This window comes from Brassica napus, chromosome C5 (genome assembly GCF_020379485.1).
Source record: "Brassica napus cultivar Da-Ae chromosome C5, Da-Ae, whole genome shotgun sequence".
In the NCBI taxonomy this organism is placed as follows: domain Eukaryota; kingdom Viridiplantae; phylum Streptophyta; class Magnoliopsida; order Brassicales; family Brassicaceae; genus Brassica; species Brassica napus.
Genome location: NC_063448.1, coordinates 56,153,080 through 56,171,836, shown reverse-complemented (window position 1 = coordinate 56,171,836; position 18,757 = coordinate 56,153,080). Strand labels below are relative to the sequence as shown.

Sequence of the window (18,757 nt, the reverse complement as noted above, 5' to 3'; positions counted from 1 at the left end):
AACACACTGTTATTTAATTTTTATTAATGGAATCGTATTTTTGAAGGTCAATTCTTGTTTGTTTTTATTATTGAAGCTTCCATTGGCATTCAACAAAGCTCTCTCTCACCCACTTTCACAACAACAAACATCATTCATCATCGCCCATCATCTCCAGTGTCTCCCACTTTTTTGAATTTCCTGGGAAATTGCGAAATAATAAAAATTAATTAATGAGTATCAGTATTTAATTAATATTGAATTTTTTAAATCTTTCTTATTGGTTCTCTCTTTCGTCGGTTATCTGTTTTCATCGCTCTCTCTTTACGCTTAGCCCCGATCAAAAGATTGAATTGGATTTGGGGGTAATTGATTCTTCTCTCCGTCCAGCTCAATTCTCGATCATAAAGGTTTGCTCTTTCTTCTCAATTTTGCGATCATTTCAATATTAGTGGAAATGGGTTGTGATAATTCGATTCCGATCGTTTCTGATCTCAATTCTCTGGTCAAATTTCGCTGATTTTTGTACTTGATTCACTCTGTTGTCTCAGTGCAATCGAAATGGGTTTTCACTCTTATCTCAATTGGGCTTATTGTAGCAAAGTTTTTATTTTTCACTTTTGGAGATTTACCCAAAATAGGGTTTTATCAGTTCATGTGCTTGCATTTCACTTTAAGTTAGTTCTGTGAGTGTTTGAAGTTCAGATCCAAACTCTCAGACAAAAGTTTTATTGAGATGGGTTTAGTTAAATGTGCTTGATCACATCATAAGGGAATCAAACCCCATTTTATCATTGTAGGCAACTTGGAGATATGAAGCAGACTGTTCACCATATGGTTTGGTGAACGAGACTTCTTTAGATAGAAGCTTTCAATCTTTGAGGAAAATAGAGAGGAGGAGGAGGAGAAGATGGGATGTGTTACTTCTTGCTTTCGAGTCCAAGACATTGATGAGTACATGAATCCAAATAGCTCTGTATATAGGAACTGTCCCTGCATAAGATGCCTTGCTCGTAACTTCCTTAACCTGGTACGTTCTCACTCGCATTGCTTTTTTATCAGCTCATAGCTTTCATATGTTTACTCTCACGAGTTTATCCCATATTGAATACTTTCAGTATAGCTCGGTGTTCGGAAGAGGAGAAATACGCGCTCTGCCATCTTCCGTTCAAGCGACCACTCCATCGATAACTTCCTCTTCTTCACACGATAACTTTCTTTCCGAAGCTTTCCGTTCTACTCCGAGGCCTCTGCCTTACGATGCTGATCCTAGACACTTCCGTTCACTCGTCTCACGGCGTGAGAAGGGTTCAAGTCACTCCCATGAGGAAGCTGAGCCTCTAAGGAGCGATAGCGATGCGGATTCTGAATCTTTCGGATGCAAATGGGCGAATAACAAATCAGTTGTCTCTGAGAAAGATCCCAAAGAAGAGTACTCTAGTAAATCCAGTCTTAGGATTATGAAATCAAAGTCGGCGTCTGGAAACATATGGGATTTTCCTTTGTCTGAAGATGAAGATGCATGTCCAACTTGTCTTGAAGGTTATATATAATCCTAATCCTATTATTTTTCTTTCGTTGTTCCTTCAGGCTTCAACGTTCATCGGTCTTGTTTGGCTTTTTTGGCAGAATATACATCAGAGAACCCAAAGATTGTAACAAAATGCTCTCACCATTTCCACCTTGGTTGCATTTATGAATGGATGGAGAGAAGTGAGAACTGTCCTGTCTGCGGAAAGGTATCTTCTTTCTCTTTCTCTGTTCATTCTCAGAACATATATGCTTTTGGTTTTATCTGTCTGTGTGATAGATACAGTCAGACAGAGAAGTCTCCATATAAAGAGGTCCCATTTTGTTTTCCAATGTCCTTGTGTGCAGGTGATGGAATTCAATGAAACACCGTGAACATCGATCATCTATCTGTGTGTCCTGTATCTGAACTGAAACCGGGGAAGATGGCAAGGCAATTGCAGAGGGGATGTTCTGTAAATTTGGCTTGTTGGTTTTTGTGAATATTGTCATTTTACAATGTTAAATATATGAAGCAGGAAGGGTGAAAATGTGCCTCTGCAACATTTTAAGCTTTATGATAACTCCATGAAAGGTGGCCACAAAAAAAAAATGCAAAACAAGAAGCAATGTTTCCTTTTTTAAAAGTGATTCTTCTGATTAACTGCCTCTGTTTGTATTCTTGAATCGTCGAAACTCTTACATCATTGTTGGTATATAAATTATTTTCCCCGTTTTAATGTGTTGAATCTAAAGAGTACAAAGGACTGTCTTACGAACTGGGAAAAAGAGAAAACAATTGAAAGTGCACTGACTTTTGATTAAATGTTTCATAAAATGAAGGACTTAAGGTGCTAATATACAGAAACTTCTCATAACTTTCTCGGAGACAGTGAATCTCCGTTTTATTACACGCATTAGGCATCGTTGCCCAAACCGAACACACAGAAAGGTCCAGAAACTTCGATTCTTTGTCAAAGTTTCAACATTGATCTGTAGAGGTATGCTCTCTCTTCTGTTAATTAGTTTCCTTTTGACTTGTTGTGAATCGAGTTCTCATTTGCGTGTTGTGTCATCTTACTGGTGAAAGTTCCTTCCTTTTTTTTAAAATTCATGATTAGCTCTAAAGTGGGTCTTGCTTGATTCGTGATCGCTTCTGCCTAGAATGATACACGAGTTTTCTCATCTCTGTTGCCGTGATTTGCCTAAACCCTTTTCTTTCTCTCTTTTGGGAAGTCAGTCTCTAGTCTTAGTCTAGTCGCTGGAAACTCCACTCTCGACTTCTTATTTAAAGCGTAGTGGTAAAAAAATATTATTTTTTCTTGGCTTTCATTTGCCTGTTCGTTCTCAAGAAGCCTATTACTAAACCACTAACATGATTGATGGAAACCAAGTCTGTCTTTCCTCACCTGTGACCCAGACCAAGAAAGTAAATTCTGTATCAAAGCTGGCAACACCATGAACAGGTTCGCACGAGTTCTCCCTTTTTTTTTTTTTTCGCTTTTGTGTCGGTGATCATGTTTCTGGTGTATGGACAGATTCAGCAATCTGTCTAGAAATTTGGGTTTCTTGTTAGATTACTTTGTGTGTGTTGTTGTTCAGTTTTTAAGGATATATATACCATGTGATGTCTGATGTAATTGTCCTCTGGGACAGGGTGCTTGCAAGGCAACTTAGGACTAATGTCTGTGGATCAAAACATATCTTTCAGAGGGCTTGTTCTACTCATGTGACACGCAAAGTCTCTTCTACTGCGGGTTCCAATGTAAGATGATCTGCTTTTATGTCCTTGTGAATTCGCTGTCTTGTCTTGGAAGGACACTTTAGATATTCTTGTTGTGTATATTGACATCCCCAAAGTCTTCTTTGGTCCATGTAGTTCATCGTGTTTGGGACAACAAGAACCTTGTTTGTTTGCTAGAGTGGGACATTGAATATGATTTTGTACAAGTTGATAGTCACTTTTGATAAATGATTTGTAGGAGAGCAATGCAAATTCCACTGGCGATAGTCCTCAACATGACATTGCTATTGTCGGTGGTGGAATGGTTGGAATTGCTTTAGCTGCTTCGTTAGGTAATCCCATGTTTGCTGGCTAGTCTTGTTCTTCTCAGTTGTTGATTTTGACGACATGGTTGTCTTCTTTCAGCTAGCAAGCCATTGACAAAGCACTTGAATGTTGCTATTATTGACAACAATCCTCTTTTGGGGAGAAAAAACATCATTGAGAAAGGGCACCTACCTGATCCTAGAGTCAGTACCGTCACACCTGCAACAATATCCTTCCTCAAAGGTTTCTCAACTTTTCTCATTTCTTCCCACAGTTTGTATTTTCTAGAATTTGCTACCAGAAGGGCTTAAAAATTGTAGCATAAGGAGTTTGAAATGCTCTGCTTTTGCCACTTCGAACCCAAATTTTGATCTAGTCTTTGTCCTCTGATAAAGTCCATTTATTTCCTTTATAGTTATAAAACTTTGGTGTCATTTTATCATGCAGATATTGGTGCCTGGAAATACATTGAAGAACAGCGACATGCCTATTTTGACAAAATGCAGGTAATGATTATTAACTTCTTAATACTTCCGAAGTTGTTATATTATGGCTGCTGAAATGCATATAGCTCACTTTGGTTTGTGGCTATGATTTTGGTGGAACTTATTTCTTGATCATGGCTCGACATTGGTGTGATTTACTGCCGTTTTGCGCTTATCTCTTTATTTGAAGTTGATCTTAAAACCAAAACTGTTATCAGATCTAGGTGTGATGTGTAGGATCTGCATATACTGATAATGATCTGCTAGACGTTAACAAAGTCCTCCTATGTCATTTTTTTGTTGTTGTTGTTTTAGGTCTGGGACTACACGGGCCTTGGATATACAAGATACAATGCTAAAGATGTCGATCAAGATATCTTGGGGTAAGCATATTGGTATATACAGTACATCTGCATCCTTGATGATGTTTACAGCCATGTGCTCATTCTTGACATGATCCAGGTGCGTTGTGGAGAATAAAGTTCTTCAGAGTTCTCAGCTATCTTGTGTTCAGGTATTTTTCTTTCTTGGCTCCATCCCAGTTTACCTAAGAAGGATACGTTATATGCCCCCATCCTTGTAACTCGCACCTTGCATGTCCTTTCTCATGTCATTGCAGTAGTTTTGCCCGTTTCAAAATTTCCATCTACCTTTTCATTCGTTTCTTTCGATAAATGAAGCATAGCTAAATATCAAACTTCCAAAAAGCTTATGTATATAGCTAGTCTGGTTTCCCCTGAACGCAAGTTTAGAAAGAGAGTTTGTGGTAATTTCTTATAAATTGCTAAACCAGCTAGTACTTTCTTCAACTTCTTAGTCAGATTATCTGAATTTTAGAGAGTTCATAAATCATATTTTTGTTTTTCTAACACGAGAGAGGTTGGGATTTGCAGGAATCAGATCTTCAGAAGACTATTTATCCAGCGAGGTTAAACTCAATGGATATGTTACCTAGTTCTTCTTTGACTGGTCTTGGTGAGGTACCATCCACAGCAGATTTATTTATGCGAGGGCGCCTTGCGAAACTGGAGCTAAGCGATGGAAACAACGTCTATGCAAAACTGGTGGTAGGTGCCGACGGGTCCAAGTCGCGAGTGAGGGAGTTGGCAGGGATCAAAACAACAGGATGGAACTACTCTCAGAACGCTATAATCTGTACAGTTGAGCACACTGTCGAAAACTTCACTGCATGGCAACGGTTTTTACCCAATGGACCCATCGCACTTCTTCCTGTTGGCGACAAGTTTAGCAACATAGTATGGACTATGGATCCAACAGAGGCCTCAGATCGCAGATCCATGAGCGAGGATGACTTCATCAAAGCTGTAAACGACGCTCTGGATTATGGATACGGCCCACATCCAGAGACAACAAGTTCAGGAGGTAGTAGTCTCTCTTGGCTTACAGGAGATGTGAACATATCTGCCAAGGAGAGGTTTGAAACTCCACCAAAGGTTGTGAAGCTTTCATCAGAAAGAATGATGTTTCCTTTGTCTTTAAGGCATGCAAAAGACTATGTTTCAAACCGTGTGGCTCTCGTGGGTGACTCAGCTCATACTGTTCACCCCTTGGCCGGCCAAGGAGTTAATCTAGGATTTGCAGATGCGAGTGCCCTCTCCAGAGCTATAGCAGAAGGCATCGCTCTTGGTACCGATATAGGCGAGGTACGTATGCTCGCTTGGATTCTAACTCTTTAAGCCAAATATTGATGACCTTCTTCCCTCAGTTATTGATTGATTGAACATTTTGTCTTGTAGGCGAATCTTCTGAAACGATATGAAGCAGAGAGAAAGCCTGCAAATATAGCAATGATGGCGGTATTAGATGGGATCCAGAAGATGTATGCAGTGAATTTCGGACCTTTGAATGCATTCAGAGCGGCTGCATTTCACGGGGCTCACTACATTTCCCCTCTTAAAAAGCGTATCATATCATATGCTTCCGGAGAGCAGTCTTTGCCACTCTTTTCTTGAGAAAGCCTCTCTCTTATCAGAGATATTGGTCGCCTCATACTCTGAATCTTCTCTTCCTTTACCTTATAGATACTTAATGGTTATTGCAAAACAGCTTCTCTAGTGTAATGTGACATGTATCTTTGAATTTTATATTTCAGAATAAAATCTTGCATGATGTGATAAAATTATGCCTTATCTCGGGAGGATAGAGAAATGGGTGCTACTCAATACCTTTGATGATGAAGATAAGCCTTATCTTCCAAAAGTTTGCTTTTGTGCTTTTGTATAATTTTGTTATATTAGCTCTTTTGACTCTCTACGTTCGAAGCGTATTCTGATATCAATTTGTTTTTCTTCTTAAACATGATTAGATTAGTTGAACACAACCAACACTAAAGTGGTATTTGTCTGTCTTTCTTAAGGACTGTTCAATTATAAATATGCTAGCAAAAAAAAAAATCTTTCGTCCCCTCCTCAACCTCCCATAAGCGACCTCCTTCATTGATGTCTTATTTACGCGCCGCTGCTCTTCTATGACCATACCACTAAACAACAACAACAACAAGCCTTCAAATGCATCTCCACTTCTCGCAACAAGCCTCCATGTACCATAGTTGATGTGCCCCAGTCCGAGGATCAGTCTTTGGAATCAGATCAGAACGAGGATCAGAACGTCCGGAACAACGCAAGTGAGGTTCAATCCATCGATCGGGCCGAACATACCGCTCGGGCCGTGTATCGTCTTGACCCGCACTCGTCCGGATTGGAGCTTCAGCATAACCCACGACCAGATGGTCAAATCAACCGCACTGAAGTTCGCCTTTCCCGTCCTGTTCGTCATGCTAAGTCCATTGGTCAAGCCAAAAGTGAAGTTGTTCGAGTGGAATCCAAATCCGACCATGGTCTCTCTCTCTCTTAAGCCGTCTTGGCCGAACCGGCGATCGTTCTGATGAACTGATCCGACACTTCGATCAGTTCATGAACTTTGATCAGCCAAATCTCTCTAAGGCAAGACTCTTGAGGTTGTCCGAAGACTTAGCCACCTTTTGGCCCGGAACAGTCCATGAAAGTCACCCGTCCGTACATGAAGAACGAACCGGCCGTGTACTTCTTCTCACCGCGGAACGTGCTATCAGTTACACCGAACCTGGACAAGAGTAGCCGAAGAGTTCAAATCGACCAGTCAACATTATTTTCTGTGCTTTGACTAGATCTGGTCTTCTATCTATTTTCTATGTCTCTTTTTCATACATTCTACTTATTATCTTTGACTACAAGTTGTATAAGTATGAGAACACATCTTTGAGATAGAAATAATCTGAACTGAATTCTCAACAGTTAATTTGCTTCTGTCATGTGATTGTTCTCTTAGTCTTAGTTGACGTCTTTAACTGACCAACAGATCTCTAATTTGAAATGATAAGAGAATCTGGTCTCATCTCATATACTTTGGTTCGGTTTAACCGTGTAGTGTTTCTTGAATTTTTATCCATAACTGATTCTTTAGTATGGTCTGATTCTTAACTGCTGCTACTAAGGATCACTAAAAGGTCCTTCAGATTCAAGGAATACATATAACCCCAACGACAAGAACGCCATGACTCGAGTGGTTAAAGTTCTTAAAATATAAAACCTCAGATACTCAAATATTAAGTAGCACAAAGCTCAATTTTCTCAGAGAAAGAAGGTGTGTGATAAATAGAACAAGTGAAACACATGTTCCTTTCTATGGCAGGTGATGGAATTCAACGAGACACCATGATCATCGATCATCAATCATCAACCATCTATCCTTTGATCTATGTCACGTGTCTGAACTGAAACCGGGGAAGATTACAAGGCAATGTAGAAAGGGATGCTTTTGTAAATTTGGCTTGTTGGTTTTTTTGTGAATATTGTCGTTTTATCAAATGGTAAATACATGAAAGCATGAAGGGAGAGAATGTACCCCTGCAACATTTTTAAGCTTTGTGATAACTCCTTGAAACAGTGAAAAAAATGCAAAACAAGAAACAATTTTCCATTTGATTGCCGCTGTTGTATTCTTGAAACCTGCATCATTGTTGGTATATAAATTACTACTTTCCCTTTCTATGTGCTCAATCCAAAGAATACAAATTACTGATACACATTCTTATGAAAATGGGGGAAATAGATAACAATTAAAATTTAAGTGACTTTTGTGTAAATAATTTGTAAAATAAAGGACTTAAGGTGCTAATATACAGAAAAATTCTCAGAACTTTTTACCCAGAGGTCTCGGAGACGAATAAACGAACGACCCTCATTGGTTCTTCTCTCCTTCCCTCCGTTTTATTACACACATTAGGCATCATCCCCCTCCCCCCCCCCCAAAACCGAAAACACAAAAACGTCCAGAAACTTCGATTCTTTGTCAAAGTTCCAACATTTCATCTTAGAGGTATGCTCTCTCTTCTGTTAATTAGTTTCCTTTGAATTTGTTGTGAATCAAATTCTCCTTTGCGTGTCGTGGTGAAAGTTCCTTTCTTTCTTTTTAAATTCATGATTGGGTCTTCCTAAACTTACTCATTTCTATATTATCAGAGTTTAGTTCGTTTATTAATGCATATTAAACCGCATAAATTTCGAGACTTTTTTGGAATAATTTATGCAATTTTGTTACAGGATTCTTTGTCTCAAAAAAATGGATATTGGAGAGATCATTGGCGAAGTTGCTGCTCCTGTGAGTATCCCAACAAAGAGCGCCATATACGTTTGGGGATACAACCAAAGCGGGCAAACCGGTAGGAAAGGGCAAGAGAGTCTTTTGCGTATCCCAAAACAGCTTCCTCCTGAGCTTTTTGGTTGCCCTGCTGCTGGTGCCAATTCACGGTGGCTCGATATCTCCTGTGGCCGGGAACATACAGCCGCTGTTGCATCAGATGGATCTCTCTTCACTTGGGGTCTCTCTCTCTCAATTTCCATAAACGCACATTGCTGTTTTTATTTGATACCAAGTTATTTCCTTTCTGTAGTCTTTGGATCTTGTGGTTGAATCTTAGGCAATGTGTACTTTCCTTAAGTCGGTGTGGTTGATGTCTAATGGTTTCAGGGGCTAATGAATATGGTCAGCTTGGGGATGGAACCGAGGTTGGGAGGAAGCATCCAAAGAAAGTGAAGCAGCTGCAGTCAGAGTTTGTGAAATTTGTGTCTTGTGGAGCTTTCTGCACTGCTGCTATTGCGGAGCCTCGTGACAATGACGGTACTCTTTCAAAGAGTAGACTCTGGGTTTGGGGACAAAACCAGGTAATATAACAAAAGGTTTATTCCCATTTAATGTGTCTGAAACCAAAGTTGTGCCATTCTCTAAATATTTCTCAAAACTTTGAGTGACAGGGGTCAAATCTGCCACGATTATTCTCAGGGGCATTCCCTGCTAACACGGTATGTACTCTCTCCTTGTGGAAAAAAAAACAAGGATTAATAAGCATTGGTGTATGAACGTGTTTCAGGCAATTCGCCAAGTTTCATGTGGGACAGCTCATGTTGTGGCCTTATCAGAAGATGGCTTTCTTCAAGCTTGGGGTAAAGAAAGCTTTGAAACATTGTTATATGGTTAAACTTGTTTGTGGTATAATTATGGTATTTAACTTGTTTGTGGTATCATTATGGTATTTATGATTTTAATTTTTTTGTGTTTTGTGAAAATAAGGCTATAATGAACAAGGCCAACTTGGTAGAGGAGTCACTTGTGAAGGACTACAAGCACCTCGTGTGATAACTTCTTATGCGAAGTTCCTTGACGAAGCACCCGAGCTTGTGAAGATAACGCAAGTCTCATGTGGAGAATACCATACTGCTGCTGTATCAGAAACGGGGGAGGTGTAAGTTTTCTAAAAGACCTTTCTCTTTGAAAACTTTGTGGTTATTCACATACCAATTCTCTGCAAGGGTTCTGGAAAAGGAGATATCTATCTCATCACCATCCTACCAGATGGGGAATGCTTGAGGAAGCAAATGCAAGTCTCCCTCCCTTTTGATTAATTATCTTTCAGCTAATCCTACTCAGTGTCCACTCCTTATCTCTCTCGTTGCAGTTACACTTGGGGACTAGGAAGCATGGGCCAACTCGGTCATGTTTCTCTTCAGTCCGGGGACAAGGAGTTAATACCAAGGCGAGTCGCTGGTCTGGATGGTGTGTCCATGAAAGAAGTCGCTTGTGGCGGTGTGCACACTTGTGCTTTATCTCTGGAAGGAGCGCTTTACGCTTGGGGTGGTGGCCAAGCAGGACAGCTAGGCCTTGGTCCTCAGTCTGGTTTCTTGTTTTCTGTCTCTAATGGAAGCGAAATGCTTCTGCGGAACGTCCCGGTTCTAGTCATCCCGACCGATGTCAGGCTTGTTGCTTGTGGACATTCACACACTCTGGTTTATATGAGAGAGGGACGGATCTGTGGTTGGGGATACAATAGCTATGGTCAAGCGGCTAATGAGAAATCATCGTATGCTTGGTACCCTTCGCCTGTAGACTGGTATGAGCTCAAAGAAGTTTGTTTGTCATGCAGACATTGTGGTATTTTTCGGTTAGATTAAGGGGAAACTCTGGTGTTGTTTTCAGGTGTGTGGGACAAGTGAGGAAGCTAGCAGCAGGAGGTGGTCACTCAGCTGTTTTAACCGATGCATTCTCGTTGAAGGAGCTATGTGAGTTTCAGTTAGCAGATAGTGTGAACCTCTCGAATGCTTCAGAGATTCAAGATGTTGCATTCAGGATGGGTTCCGAAGCTTTAGCCCGCCTCTGTGAAAGACTCAGGTGATAATGTTTTTCTCCAAACTTCTCTGTTACGTGTAGTAAACTTGGTATAACTTGGGAAGAATCCAAGTCAAGCAAAGCTAATTACATTGTGAATTGTTGTGTTTCAGGGAGCAGTTTCTTGATAAAGACTATCCTGATGGGGAAGAAGTATATTGAAAAAGCACAAACCCCAAATTCTAGAACAGTTTAGTACTGTTGGAAGTGATTTGATTATATGCTATTTATCATGTTATCATCGAACAATTGAAAATATGTAGTAAACTAGAAAGTCCATTCTTCAGCAGGACTCTCTGTATCATTTTACTTTTCAGGACATAGTACTTTATTATTATCTGTGCTGTCTGAGCAAGATCCAGATACTGTAATGATCTATTATGTACATTTAAGACTTGGAAATAAAAGCTGGATCTTGGTGGCATTGTGAAGTGTTGAAATCTAATTGTTAATTTGAAGTTCATTTGCCTCTCTAGCAAGCAGTCTCTGCAGTTACTTTTAGCATCTAACAGCGTTTTGTATTATACAAAGACATGATAACGTGGTTAACGTTAACATTTCACACATTACAATCCGTTTATATATAAGCAAGGTTTCAAAAGGCACAAACATCTCCTGCAACGGAAGAAGAGAGATGTTGAAGGCTATCACAGCTATGTATAGCCACTTATGTCTACAAATAAAAAGTCTTTTCCAGCATACATAAACACAATTCATTACATTCCATACTTATTCATATAATAATCCATCTCATTTTCATCATCAAGAACCCACCCCTTGAACGCCTAAAGATCCATCTGATTCTCATCATCAAATCAGAGGCATCAACTCACAGCATCCAGCCAGGGATGTAGCCGTTTCCTGGTTGGTTCTGACCTTGAGTTGTTACAGCCATTTGCTCTGAACACACTGGATGGCTGTACCTGTTTTTATCACCACAACAACATAGTTTAACAATCTACAACAGAAATTAAATTTTTTACAGAATCTGAAACTCAAGGCCTATAGTTTTTAAAAAACGTGGTTCCATGTAATTGATTTTCCTTCTTTAGACATCAAACAAAGCGTTTTAAAAACCAAAACTACAGTGTTAGGCTATATCAAACGTTTAATGGTTTACCACCCAAAAGTTGATGTGTTAAAAATCAAGAGAAGTTGTTTGGTTTAATTTACCCAATTTGCAAAGTGGGATCACATTCAAGAGACTGGAATAGTCCCTGAGATTGAGCCTGATGATGTCCATAGGCAACATTTTGCTGATCACCACCTTCCCATGCCCCTCCTATTTGGTGACTCCTCACGCCGATCATATCTTCCAGCTAAATAAAGAACAACAGATCTTCAGACTCGCATATAAATGTGGACTATGTATGAAGTTTTGAGATTCTATTAGAAACTAGGGAGAGGTAGAAAGAAGCAATGTGTACGTACCTTAATTGACAAAGCTCTATTGGCTTCAAGCAACATATGCTCTTTGCCTTGGAGGTCAGTGAGCTGGTCAAGCATATACTGCGTCTACACGAAACAAGCATTTTCAGACATTAATCTCACGCAACTAAACCAATGCAAGTGTGTTCTGTAGATATACAGCGGAATAGCTAATTAAATCACCTTGATGCAGCGAACTTGCTTAAGAGAGCCGTCTAGTCGACGCTCAAGCTGCTCTAGCTCCTTTGAGTTCAAAGGTCCAAGGTCCTCTCCAAGTAGATTTCTGCAGCAAACGTACACTTACATCAATTCAAACACATAACATATATAGATATGCTGTTTATTATGTGAGCATACATATACATACCTCTGCTGAAGTTGCAGATTTTCATATCTACCTTTCAGCTTCAAATACTCTCTGTAGCTATTCTGAAAAAAATGCCAAGCAAAGAGACGCGTTAGTGTTGGACTCTCTAGCTAAAAAAATATATTTTTATTCCAGTCTTTGAATCTTTAGTTCTGAAGCTCTCTAGCTTTGGTGTTAGTTATTATATCAAATAAAATTAGTTAATTTAAGTGATGGTGGAGATTTAAACCTCGAGTTCTTTGGCAGGTTTGTTGTTGACTTCAACTGAACCATAGCTACACTTCTGGTATCTGTCCAGTGTCTTGAGCATGCTGAAAGATCAAACCATTAAAAATTTAGAAGAACAACAAACTATTAATTATTAATTTAGTGGCTGAAATAAGAATCTAGCAAATATTTTAAAAATTGTTAAGAAGAAGATCTTTTGGCATAATTGAAAAGAGATGTAATTAAATTCCTTTGGTGCTTAAATATCTGCATGAAGTTGAGTAAGACTGGTTAATGCATGGATCCACAAATTATTCTACGTTGGATCCTTTATATTTTTATTGAAATCCGTGAATCTTTAACTACTTTAACAAATCTCTAATCGAACATATATATCTGTGTAGATACAATGATATCAGTATATCATTAAGACACTTCTGTAACCTATAGATCTCAAATCTACTAAAAAAATGACATGATTAGAGATCAGATCTCAAAATTTAATCATTCAAAACTCAATTAACCAAAACCTTAGACATCAGATTTAAAAACTGAAACTCAAATTTGTCAAAAGTAATTAAGAACAACACAACCAAGAAAGATAAAAGTCAACACAAGATTTAAAAAAAAACGAAAGATATATATATACATAGATCTAACCATTTTTAACATGTAAGAGGTAGAAGAGAGTATATAAGTAAGTACTTGGAGGTGCTGCAGAACTCATAGAGCTTGCCACGGTTGGAGAAGACGATGAGAGAAACCTCAGCATCGCAGAGAACAGAAAGCTCATAAGCTTTTTTCAGCAAACCGTTCCTGCGCTTAGCAAACGTGACTTGTCTGTTAATCTTGTTCTCAATCCTCTTTAGCTCCACTCTTCCCCTTCCCATTTTGATATGTAACCTTATTAGGGTATGTAAATGTTTATCTATATTCAGACACACACACACAAACACGAGTTGGGTTTTACTTTTTTGGATGAAAGACCTTTTTCTTTTGGAGAATAAAATCAAACCCTAGTTTCCTCAAGAACAAGAAGAAGAAAGTAAAAGAGGGAACTTTTGCTTTCTGGTTTGGTTATGATTTGATTGTACAGAAGGGTTCTTGTTTCTTCTTTAGATCATTTTGAAAGGGTTTGTGTGTGTTTGATGAGATTGTGAATCTGAAGGAAGCTTCTGTAAATCTATAAAAGCTATAAAGATAAGATATTTGTGAGGGTGAGAGAACATTAGGGTTTGGTGATGTATCTGGTGTGTCTCTCTCTCTACTTCTTTACTCTTTCTCTGTCCTCCCTCTTTCACAAAAAGTTAAGAAAATCTCACACTCTCTTTTCTACCCGCGTGTCACAGAGACGCCATTGTTTGTAATGAGTTGCTACTAATTAAGAGAAATGAAGTTTATAATTCATGTCTATTACATAGATAATTAGATATTGTGTTTCCACTCCTTTTATGTTTACATACATTGCCTAACTCCATAGAAAATTTTGAAACATCGATATAGCATAACTCTACTACTGCATATAAAATTTTGATTTAACAAAATGTTTTATGTATGTACCTTTCTTCTTATTTGGCTCAAGATAACGTAGTTATCCAATTTGTCACGAGAACTATCGTTCGTTACAATAGGCACGTGTGTATGTAGTTATGGGTACTTTGGTATATGCATTCCAATGAAATAGTATTATAAAGGTGTCTAAGTGGTGAGGCGCGTGGAGTGGGATTAACATTTGGCTTCTACAGTAATAATATGAAAGTAGCTATATCATTTTCTACTTCACAAGTTGCAGAAAAAAACTCTCATACCTTAATATGGACATTGTATGTGTCGCATGTCTATTGGTAAGTTCCTCTGGTATTTATTGCTTTAAAATCTTTAATAGATTCATTGATCCTCTTAAATATAACAATCACTCACTTTATATTTGAATAGAGTGTTAAAATTGGATAAGATGGAAATACAATCATAAACCATGCTTGTACAAATTTGAATTGAATGTTAAAATAAATCTCCCACAAATTTAAAGCATGTCTTCACTATTAAATCACAAATCTTCTTGTTTGCAAAATAGGTTTAGCATGTTTCAAGTTTTGAAGATATAATTGAAATAATTCTACGTAGATGTCATTTAATCACTTACACGATTTTTTTGGTATGTTTCAACGGTCATATACGACCACTATTATCATCTCCAAAAACTAAACATGCTCAAGGTGTTAGTAGCAAAATCACTCCATAGGTGATCGATCTGATTTGGTTTACTCGGTTTTTAAAGATGACAATCGGATCGAAATTGAATTTTAATTAATGACCCAAGTAAATTTTTTTTTTTGTAAAAGTAAAGGGTTAAACCCGGGTCTATTAAAGACACAGACCTAACCCCCGAGTGGGAGGTGCAGCCCACGGATAGACCCTCTCCCGGGTATTCAAATGGGCTGAAATGCAATAGCCCATATCCGTGTAGGTGACCAGGAAAATGTGACTTAGTTTCGCATAGCAGGTGGATCGAACTTGAAATGTGGTGACATCCCAAGCCCTTCCCCTTACCACTTGACCACAAGCTCCCAGTCGAATGACCCAATTAAATTTCAGTTAGTAACTATGATATGAATATTCATGTTGTATATATAATGTAATATGATGTTACTTTTTCAATAATCATGATGATTTAATTACTTTAGAATTAGTGGAAATTTGGTATGTGAAAAGAATAATATTTTTGATTTTTTTAACAATATTGTTGACTTATATAATACGATCCAACAGAGAAGATCTACGACCACCGACTAGAGCTGAAAATTTTAGTTTTTATCCGCGGATCCCGTTCCGTTTAACCCGCTGCGGGGTGGATGTGGGTCGGTCATTTCGAAAAATTCAACATGCAGGTGCGGGTCGAGTCGATTCTACCCAGAGCGAGTGCGGATCGGTCGATTTTGAATCGCGGTTACCCGCTAACCCGAAAAAAAAAAAATATTTTCGTAAAAAATATATAAAATACTATAAATTTAGAAAATAGTATATAATTTAATTATTTTATTAGAAAAATAAGTATTATATAATTAAAATAATTATTTTATTAAAATTTATATTATCTGCGGGTCCCGCGGGTTATCCGCAAACTTGAACGGAGCGGGTGCGGGTATGTAAATCTTTCTTTGCGAGCCATGCGGTCGAAGTTTTGAGTGAAAAAAATGAGTCGATCCGCGGGTTGGCGGAGCGGGCGGGGCGGGTTGACCCGCAACCCGCAGACCCAGCTCCACCACCAACCCACCTCTTCTCACCTAACGCAGAGTGGCCAACTTTGACAAATACTTTTATTTCCAATTGGTGCGAATCAGACCCGTTCATTTGCTATATATCTCTGTTGCTCCCAAAATCACCACTCCGAAATTCTTACGCGTTTCAGATCTCTCCTGGTAAAAACTCAAATCAATTTCGGGAGAAAGCAGGTTTGTTCGTAGATTGATAGGTTGGTTATGTAGTAATCTGCGTAGTCGTAAATTTTGTATTCTAGATCTGTAACACTCTTCTTCTTGTTGATTGATCCTTAGTTTCTTAGTTGCATGTATCAGTTATGTGTTAGATATTTTTGATCCCTGGTTGAATCGATTGGTTTAATTGTTACTAGTTTGCATCTTGATCTCATCAATTATCTATTAAGGTGCCTTCTTTGTTCTAGATTTGAGATCTGTGAGTTTCTTTTATAACAGCAGAGAGAAGAAGAAGAAGACAAATACAATGGCTGTTGTTCAACCAACAAGAATAGGTTTAGCTGGACTGGCTGTGATGGGACAGAACTTAGCTCTCAACATTGCCGAGAAAGGCTTCCCAATCTCAGTCTACAACAGAACAACTTCCAAAGTCGACGAGACCGTCGAACGAGCCAAGAAGGAAGGGAATCTCCCCGTCTACGGCTTCCATGACCCTGAGTCTTTCGTCAACTCCATCCAGAAGCCGCGTGTTATAATCATGCTCGTTAAAGCCGGTGCCCCCGTCGACCAGACCATCAAGACCCTCTCTGCTTATTTGGAAAAAGGTGATTGCATTGTGGACGGTGGTAACGAATGGTATGAGAACACCGAGAGGAGAGAAAAAGCCGTGTCTGAGAACGGTTTCCTCTACCTAGGAATGGGAGTCTCCGGCGGCGAAGAAGGCGCTCGTAACGGCCCGTCTCTGATGCCTGGAGGGTCCTTTGACGCTTACAAGAACATCGAAGACATTCTCCTCAAGGTTGCGGCTCAGGTCAGAGACAGTGGTCCTTGTGTGACTTACATTGGTAAAGGCGGGTCTGGGAACTTTGTCAAAATGGTCCACAACGGGATCGAGTACGGTGACATGCAGCTGATTGCTGAAGCCTATGACGTTTTGAAATCCGTTGGTAAGCTATCTAACGAGGAGCTTCACGGAGTCTTCACCGAGTGGAACAAAGGTGAGCTCGAGAGTTTCTTGGTGGAGATCACAGCGGATATCTTCGCGATCAAGGATGATAAGGGAGATGGGCATTTGGTTGACAAGGTATTAATTACAATGATCACTAGTGTTAACAAACTATTAAACCAATAACACAATATTAAACCGACTAAACTATTTTTTACATAAAGGTTTTGGACAAAACGGGAATGAAAGGTACCGGGAAATGGACTGTGCAGCAAGCAGCTGAGCTCTCTGTTCCTTCTCCCACCATTGAATCCTCTCTCGACGCGAGGTTCCTCAGCGGGCTAAAAGATGAGCGTGTGCAAGCCGCTAAGGTCTTTAAAGAAGGTGGGTTCGGAGATGTCTTAACCGACCAAACCGTTGACAAGAAGCAGCTCATCGACGACGTGAGGAAGGCTCTCTACGCGTCGAAAATCTGCAGCTACGCGCAAGGGATGAACCTAATCCGCGCCAAGAGCATGGAAAAGGGCTGGGGCCTTAAGCTAGGCGAGCTGGCGAGGATCTGGAAAGGAGGGTGCATCATCAGAGCAATCTTCTTGGACAGGATCAAGCAAGCTTACGACAGGAACGCAGAGCTGGCTAACCTCTTGGTGGATCCCGAGTTTGCGAAAGAGATCATCGAGAGGCAGTCGGCTTGGAGAAGAGTGGTCTGCTTGAGTATCAACTCGGGTATTAGCACTCCCGGTATGTCTGCGAGTCTGGCGTACTTTGATTCTTACAGGAGAGAGAGGCTGCCGGCGAACCTTGTGCAAGCTCAGAGAGATTACTTTGGTGCTCATACTTATGAGAGGACTGATGTTGAAGGCTCTTTCCACACCGAGTGGTTCAAGATCGCAAGACAATCCAAATCCAACATGTGATGATGATGTTTCACTCTCTGTTTCTCTCCTTCAATAATATTTTTCACACTGAATGTGTTGTTTCCTCGATGTGTGAAATACCTTACGTTATGATTTGTAAGTTTTTAATTATTTTGGTTCAAATTGTTACTTTTCTTTTAATTGGGTCGTTTCTCAAATTTTTAAATACTGTGTGGTCTATTTATCAAAAGGCCATCTACTTTTGTCGACATAGAATCGAACAGGAACTGAACCAAAAAACTCGAACTCAAAATCGAATTGAAATTTATAAATAACCGAACGGTTCCTATGATCACCGAAAAACCGAAACCAAACTGATAATTGAATGGGTACCCGAATATCCGAAATACAGTTTATATACAAAAAAATATTAGTTATATTTTATTTTAATGATTCTAAAAATATTATTTATACACCAAACTACCCGGAAAACTCGGATTACCTTTATCTAAATTATTTGAATTATTCTTAAGAATTGGATTACACCGAATAATTTTCATTTAAAATATTAAGTTTTATCCGAATTACCCATTTTTAATCTAAAAACTAAAATTTATGTTTTTTCATTTGAATTATCCAGAATTAACTAAAAAATTGGAATCGAACCGGAGCCGAATTTAAACTTAAAATTTATCGGATAGTAGCCGGTTCTTATATTTGTTACCCAAACCAAACTAAAAACTGAAATAATTAAACCGAAATCGAACCAAATTTC

General features: G+C 39.1%; 5 protein-coding genes across 11 annotated transcripts; 4 read left to right on the top strand and 1 right to left on the bottom strand.

The window, feature by feature from the left end:
- Positions 1-71: 71 nt before the first annotated feature.
- Positions 72-2,135, top strand: LOC106379049 (E3 ubiquitin-protein ligase At3g02290-like). The gene is made up of 5 exons (XM_048758324.1): positions 72-389; positions 780-1,009; positions 1,098-1,521; positions 1,609-1,718; positions 1,858-2,135. Exons 2-5 carry the CDS (start codon positions 890-892, stop codon positions 1,882-1,884), a joined length of 681 nt encoding a protein of 226 aa, XP_048614281.1. The 5' UTR covers positions 72-389; positions 780-889; the 3' UTR covers positions 1,885-2,135.
- A 227-nt stretch (positions 2,136-2,362) lies between these two features.
- LOC106445454 (ubiquinone biosynthesis monooxygenase COQ6, mitochondrial) lies at positions 2,363-6,163 on the top strand. 3 transcript variants are annotated; one of them, XM_048758321.1, is made up of 10 exons: positions 2,363-2,489; positions 2,883-2,954; positions 3,145-3,253; positions 3,471-3,564; positions 3,638-3,781; positions 3,986-4,044; positions 4,339-4,406; positions 4,486-4,537; positions 4,917-5,687; positions 5,781-6,163. In XM_048758321.1, the coding sequence occupies exons 2-10, from the start codon at positions 2,947-2,949 to the stop codon at positions 5,994-5,996; spliced, it is 1,521 nt and encodes a 506-aa protein (XP_048614278.1). In that variant the 5' UTR covers positions 2,363-2,489; positions 2,883-2,946; the 3' UTR covers positions 5,997-6,163. The 3 variants fall into 3 exon arrangements, with proteins under 3 accessions (XP_048614278.1, XP_048614279.1, XP_048614280.1); XM_048758322.1 differs by having other exon boundaries at positions 2,374-2,489; positions 2,909-2,954; XM_048758323.1 differs by having other exon boundaries at positions 2,386-2,489; positions 2,841-2,954.
- A 2,091-nt stretch (positions 6,164-8,254) lies between these two features.
- LOC106382871 (RCC1 and BTB domain-containing protein 1) lies at positions 8,255-11,167 on the top strand. The gene is made up of 9 exons (XM_013822951.3): positions 8,255-8,400; positions 8,625-8,902; positions 9,052-9,245; positions 9,336-9,383; positions 9,452-9,524; positions 9,652-9,823; positions 10,037-10,468; positions 10,555-10,746; positions 10,857-11,167. Exons 2-9 carry the CDS (start codon positions 8,644-8,646, stop codon positions 10,903-10,905), a joined length of 1,419 nt encoding a protein of 472 aa, XP_013678405.2. The 5' UTR covers positions 8,255-8,400; positions 8,625-8,643; the 3' UTR covers positions 10,906-11,167.
- Positions 11,168-11,271: 104 nt separating this feature from the next.
- On the bottom strand, positions 11,272-14,039 carry LOC106382868 (developmental protein SEPALLATA 2). Its single transcript, XM_013822948.3, has 7 exons — positions 13,451-14,039; positions 12,768-12,849; positions 12,539-12,600; positions 12,355-12,454; positions 12,175-12,258; positions 11,917-12,062; positions 11,272-11,666 (listed from the first exon to the last, which is right to left on the bottom strand). The coding sequence occupies exons 1-7, from the start codon at positions 13,633-13,635 to the stop codon at positions 11,573-11,575; spliced, it is 753 nt and encodes a 250-aa protein (XP_013678402.2). The 5' UTR covers positions 13,636-14,039; the 3' UTR covers positions 11,272-11,572.
- Positions 14,040-15,955: 1,916 nt separating this feature from the next.
- On the top strand, positions 15,956-18,183 carry LOC125587578 (6-phosphogluconate dehydrogenase, decarboxylating 2-like). 5 transcript variants are annotated; one of them, XM_048758319.1, is made up of 3 exons: positions 15,956-16,197; positions 16,459-17,263; positions 17,350-18,183. In XM_048758319.1, exons 2-3 carry the CDS (start codon positions 16,487-16,489, stop codon positions 18,040-18,042), a joined length of 1,470 nt encoding a protein of 489 aa, XP_048614276.1. In that variant the 5' UTR covers positions 15,956-16,197; positions 16,459-16,486; the 3' UTR covers positions 18,043-18,183. The 5 variants fall into 5 exon arrangements, with proteins under 5 accessions (XP_048614276.1, XP_048614277.1, XP_048614274.1 ...); XM_048758320.1 differs by having other exon boundaries at positions 16,035-16,164; XM_048758317.1 differs by having other exon boundaries at positions 16,057-16,197; positions 16,462-17,263.
- Positions 18,184-18,757: the final 574 nt, after the last annotated feature.

What these genes read in the sequence shown, in the direction of transcription:
- LOC106382871 (XM_013822951.3), top strand. Translation starts at nt 8,644, where the DNA reads ATGGATATTGGAGAGATCATTGGCGAAGTTGCTGCTCCTGTGAGTATC. An exon ending in GGGTTTGGGGACAAAACCAG is followed by an intron (nt 9,246 to 9,335) that starts GTAATATAACAA and finishes TTTGAGTGACAG; the next exon opens with GGGTCAAATCTGCCACGATT. An exon ending in TACCCTTCGCCTGTAGACTG is followed by an intron (nt 10,469 to 10,554) that starts GTATGAGCTCAA and finishes TGTTGTTTTCAG; the next exon opens with GTGTGTGGGACAAGTGAGGA.
- LOC125587578 (XM_048758319.1), top strand. Translation starts at nt 16,487, where the DNA reads ATGGCTGTTGTTCAACCAACAAGAATAGGTTTAGCTGGACTGGCTGTG. An exon ending in ATGGGCATTTGGTTGACAAG is followed by an intron (nt 17,264 to 17,349) that starts GTATTAATTACA and finishes TTTTACATAAAG; the next exon opens with GTTTTGGACAAAACGGGAAT.
- LOC106382868 (XM_013822948.3), bottom strand. Translation starts at nt 13,635, where the DNA reads ATGGGAAGGGGAAGAGTGGAGCTAAAGAGGATTGAGAACAAGATTAAC. An exon ending in GAGTTCTGCAGCACCTCCAA is followed by an intron (nt 12,850 to 13,450) that starts GTACTTACTTAT and finishes TTGATCTTTCAG; the next exon opens with CATGCTCAAGACACTGGACA. An exon ending in GATCCCACTTTGCAAATTGG is followed by an intron (nt 11,667 to 11,916) that starts GTAAATTAAACC and finishes TGATAAAAACAG; the next exon opens with GTACAGCCATCCAGTGTGTT.
- LOC106379049 (XM_048758324.1), top strand. Translation starts at nt 890, where the DNA reads ATGGGATGTGTTACTTCTTGCTTTCGAGTCCAAGACATTGATGAGTAC. An exon ending in CTCGTAACTTCCTTAACCTG is followed by an intron (nt 1,010 to 1,097) that starts GTACGTTCTCAC and finishes GAATACTTTCAG; the next exon opens with TATAGCTCGGTGTTCGGAAG. An exon ending in ACTGTCCTGTCTGCGGAAAG is followed by an intron (nt 1,719 to 1,857) that starts GTATCTTCTTTC and finishes CCTTGTGTGCAG; the next exon opens with GTGATGGAATTCAATGAAAC.
- LOC106445454 (XM_048758321.1), top strand. An exon ending in GTCGATCAAGATATCTTGGG is followed by an intron (nt 4,407 to 4,485) that starts GTAAGCATATTG and finishes GACATGATCCAG; the next exon opens with GTGCGTTGTGGAGAATAAAG. An exon ending in CTCAGCTATCTTGTGTTCAG is followed by an intron (nt 4,538 to 4,916) that starts GTATTTTTCTTT and finishes TGGGATTTGCAG; the next exon opens with GAATCAGATCTTCAGAAGAC.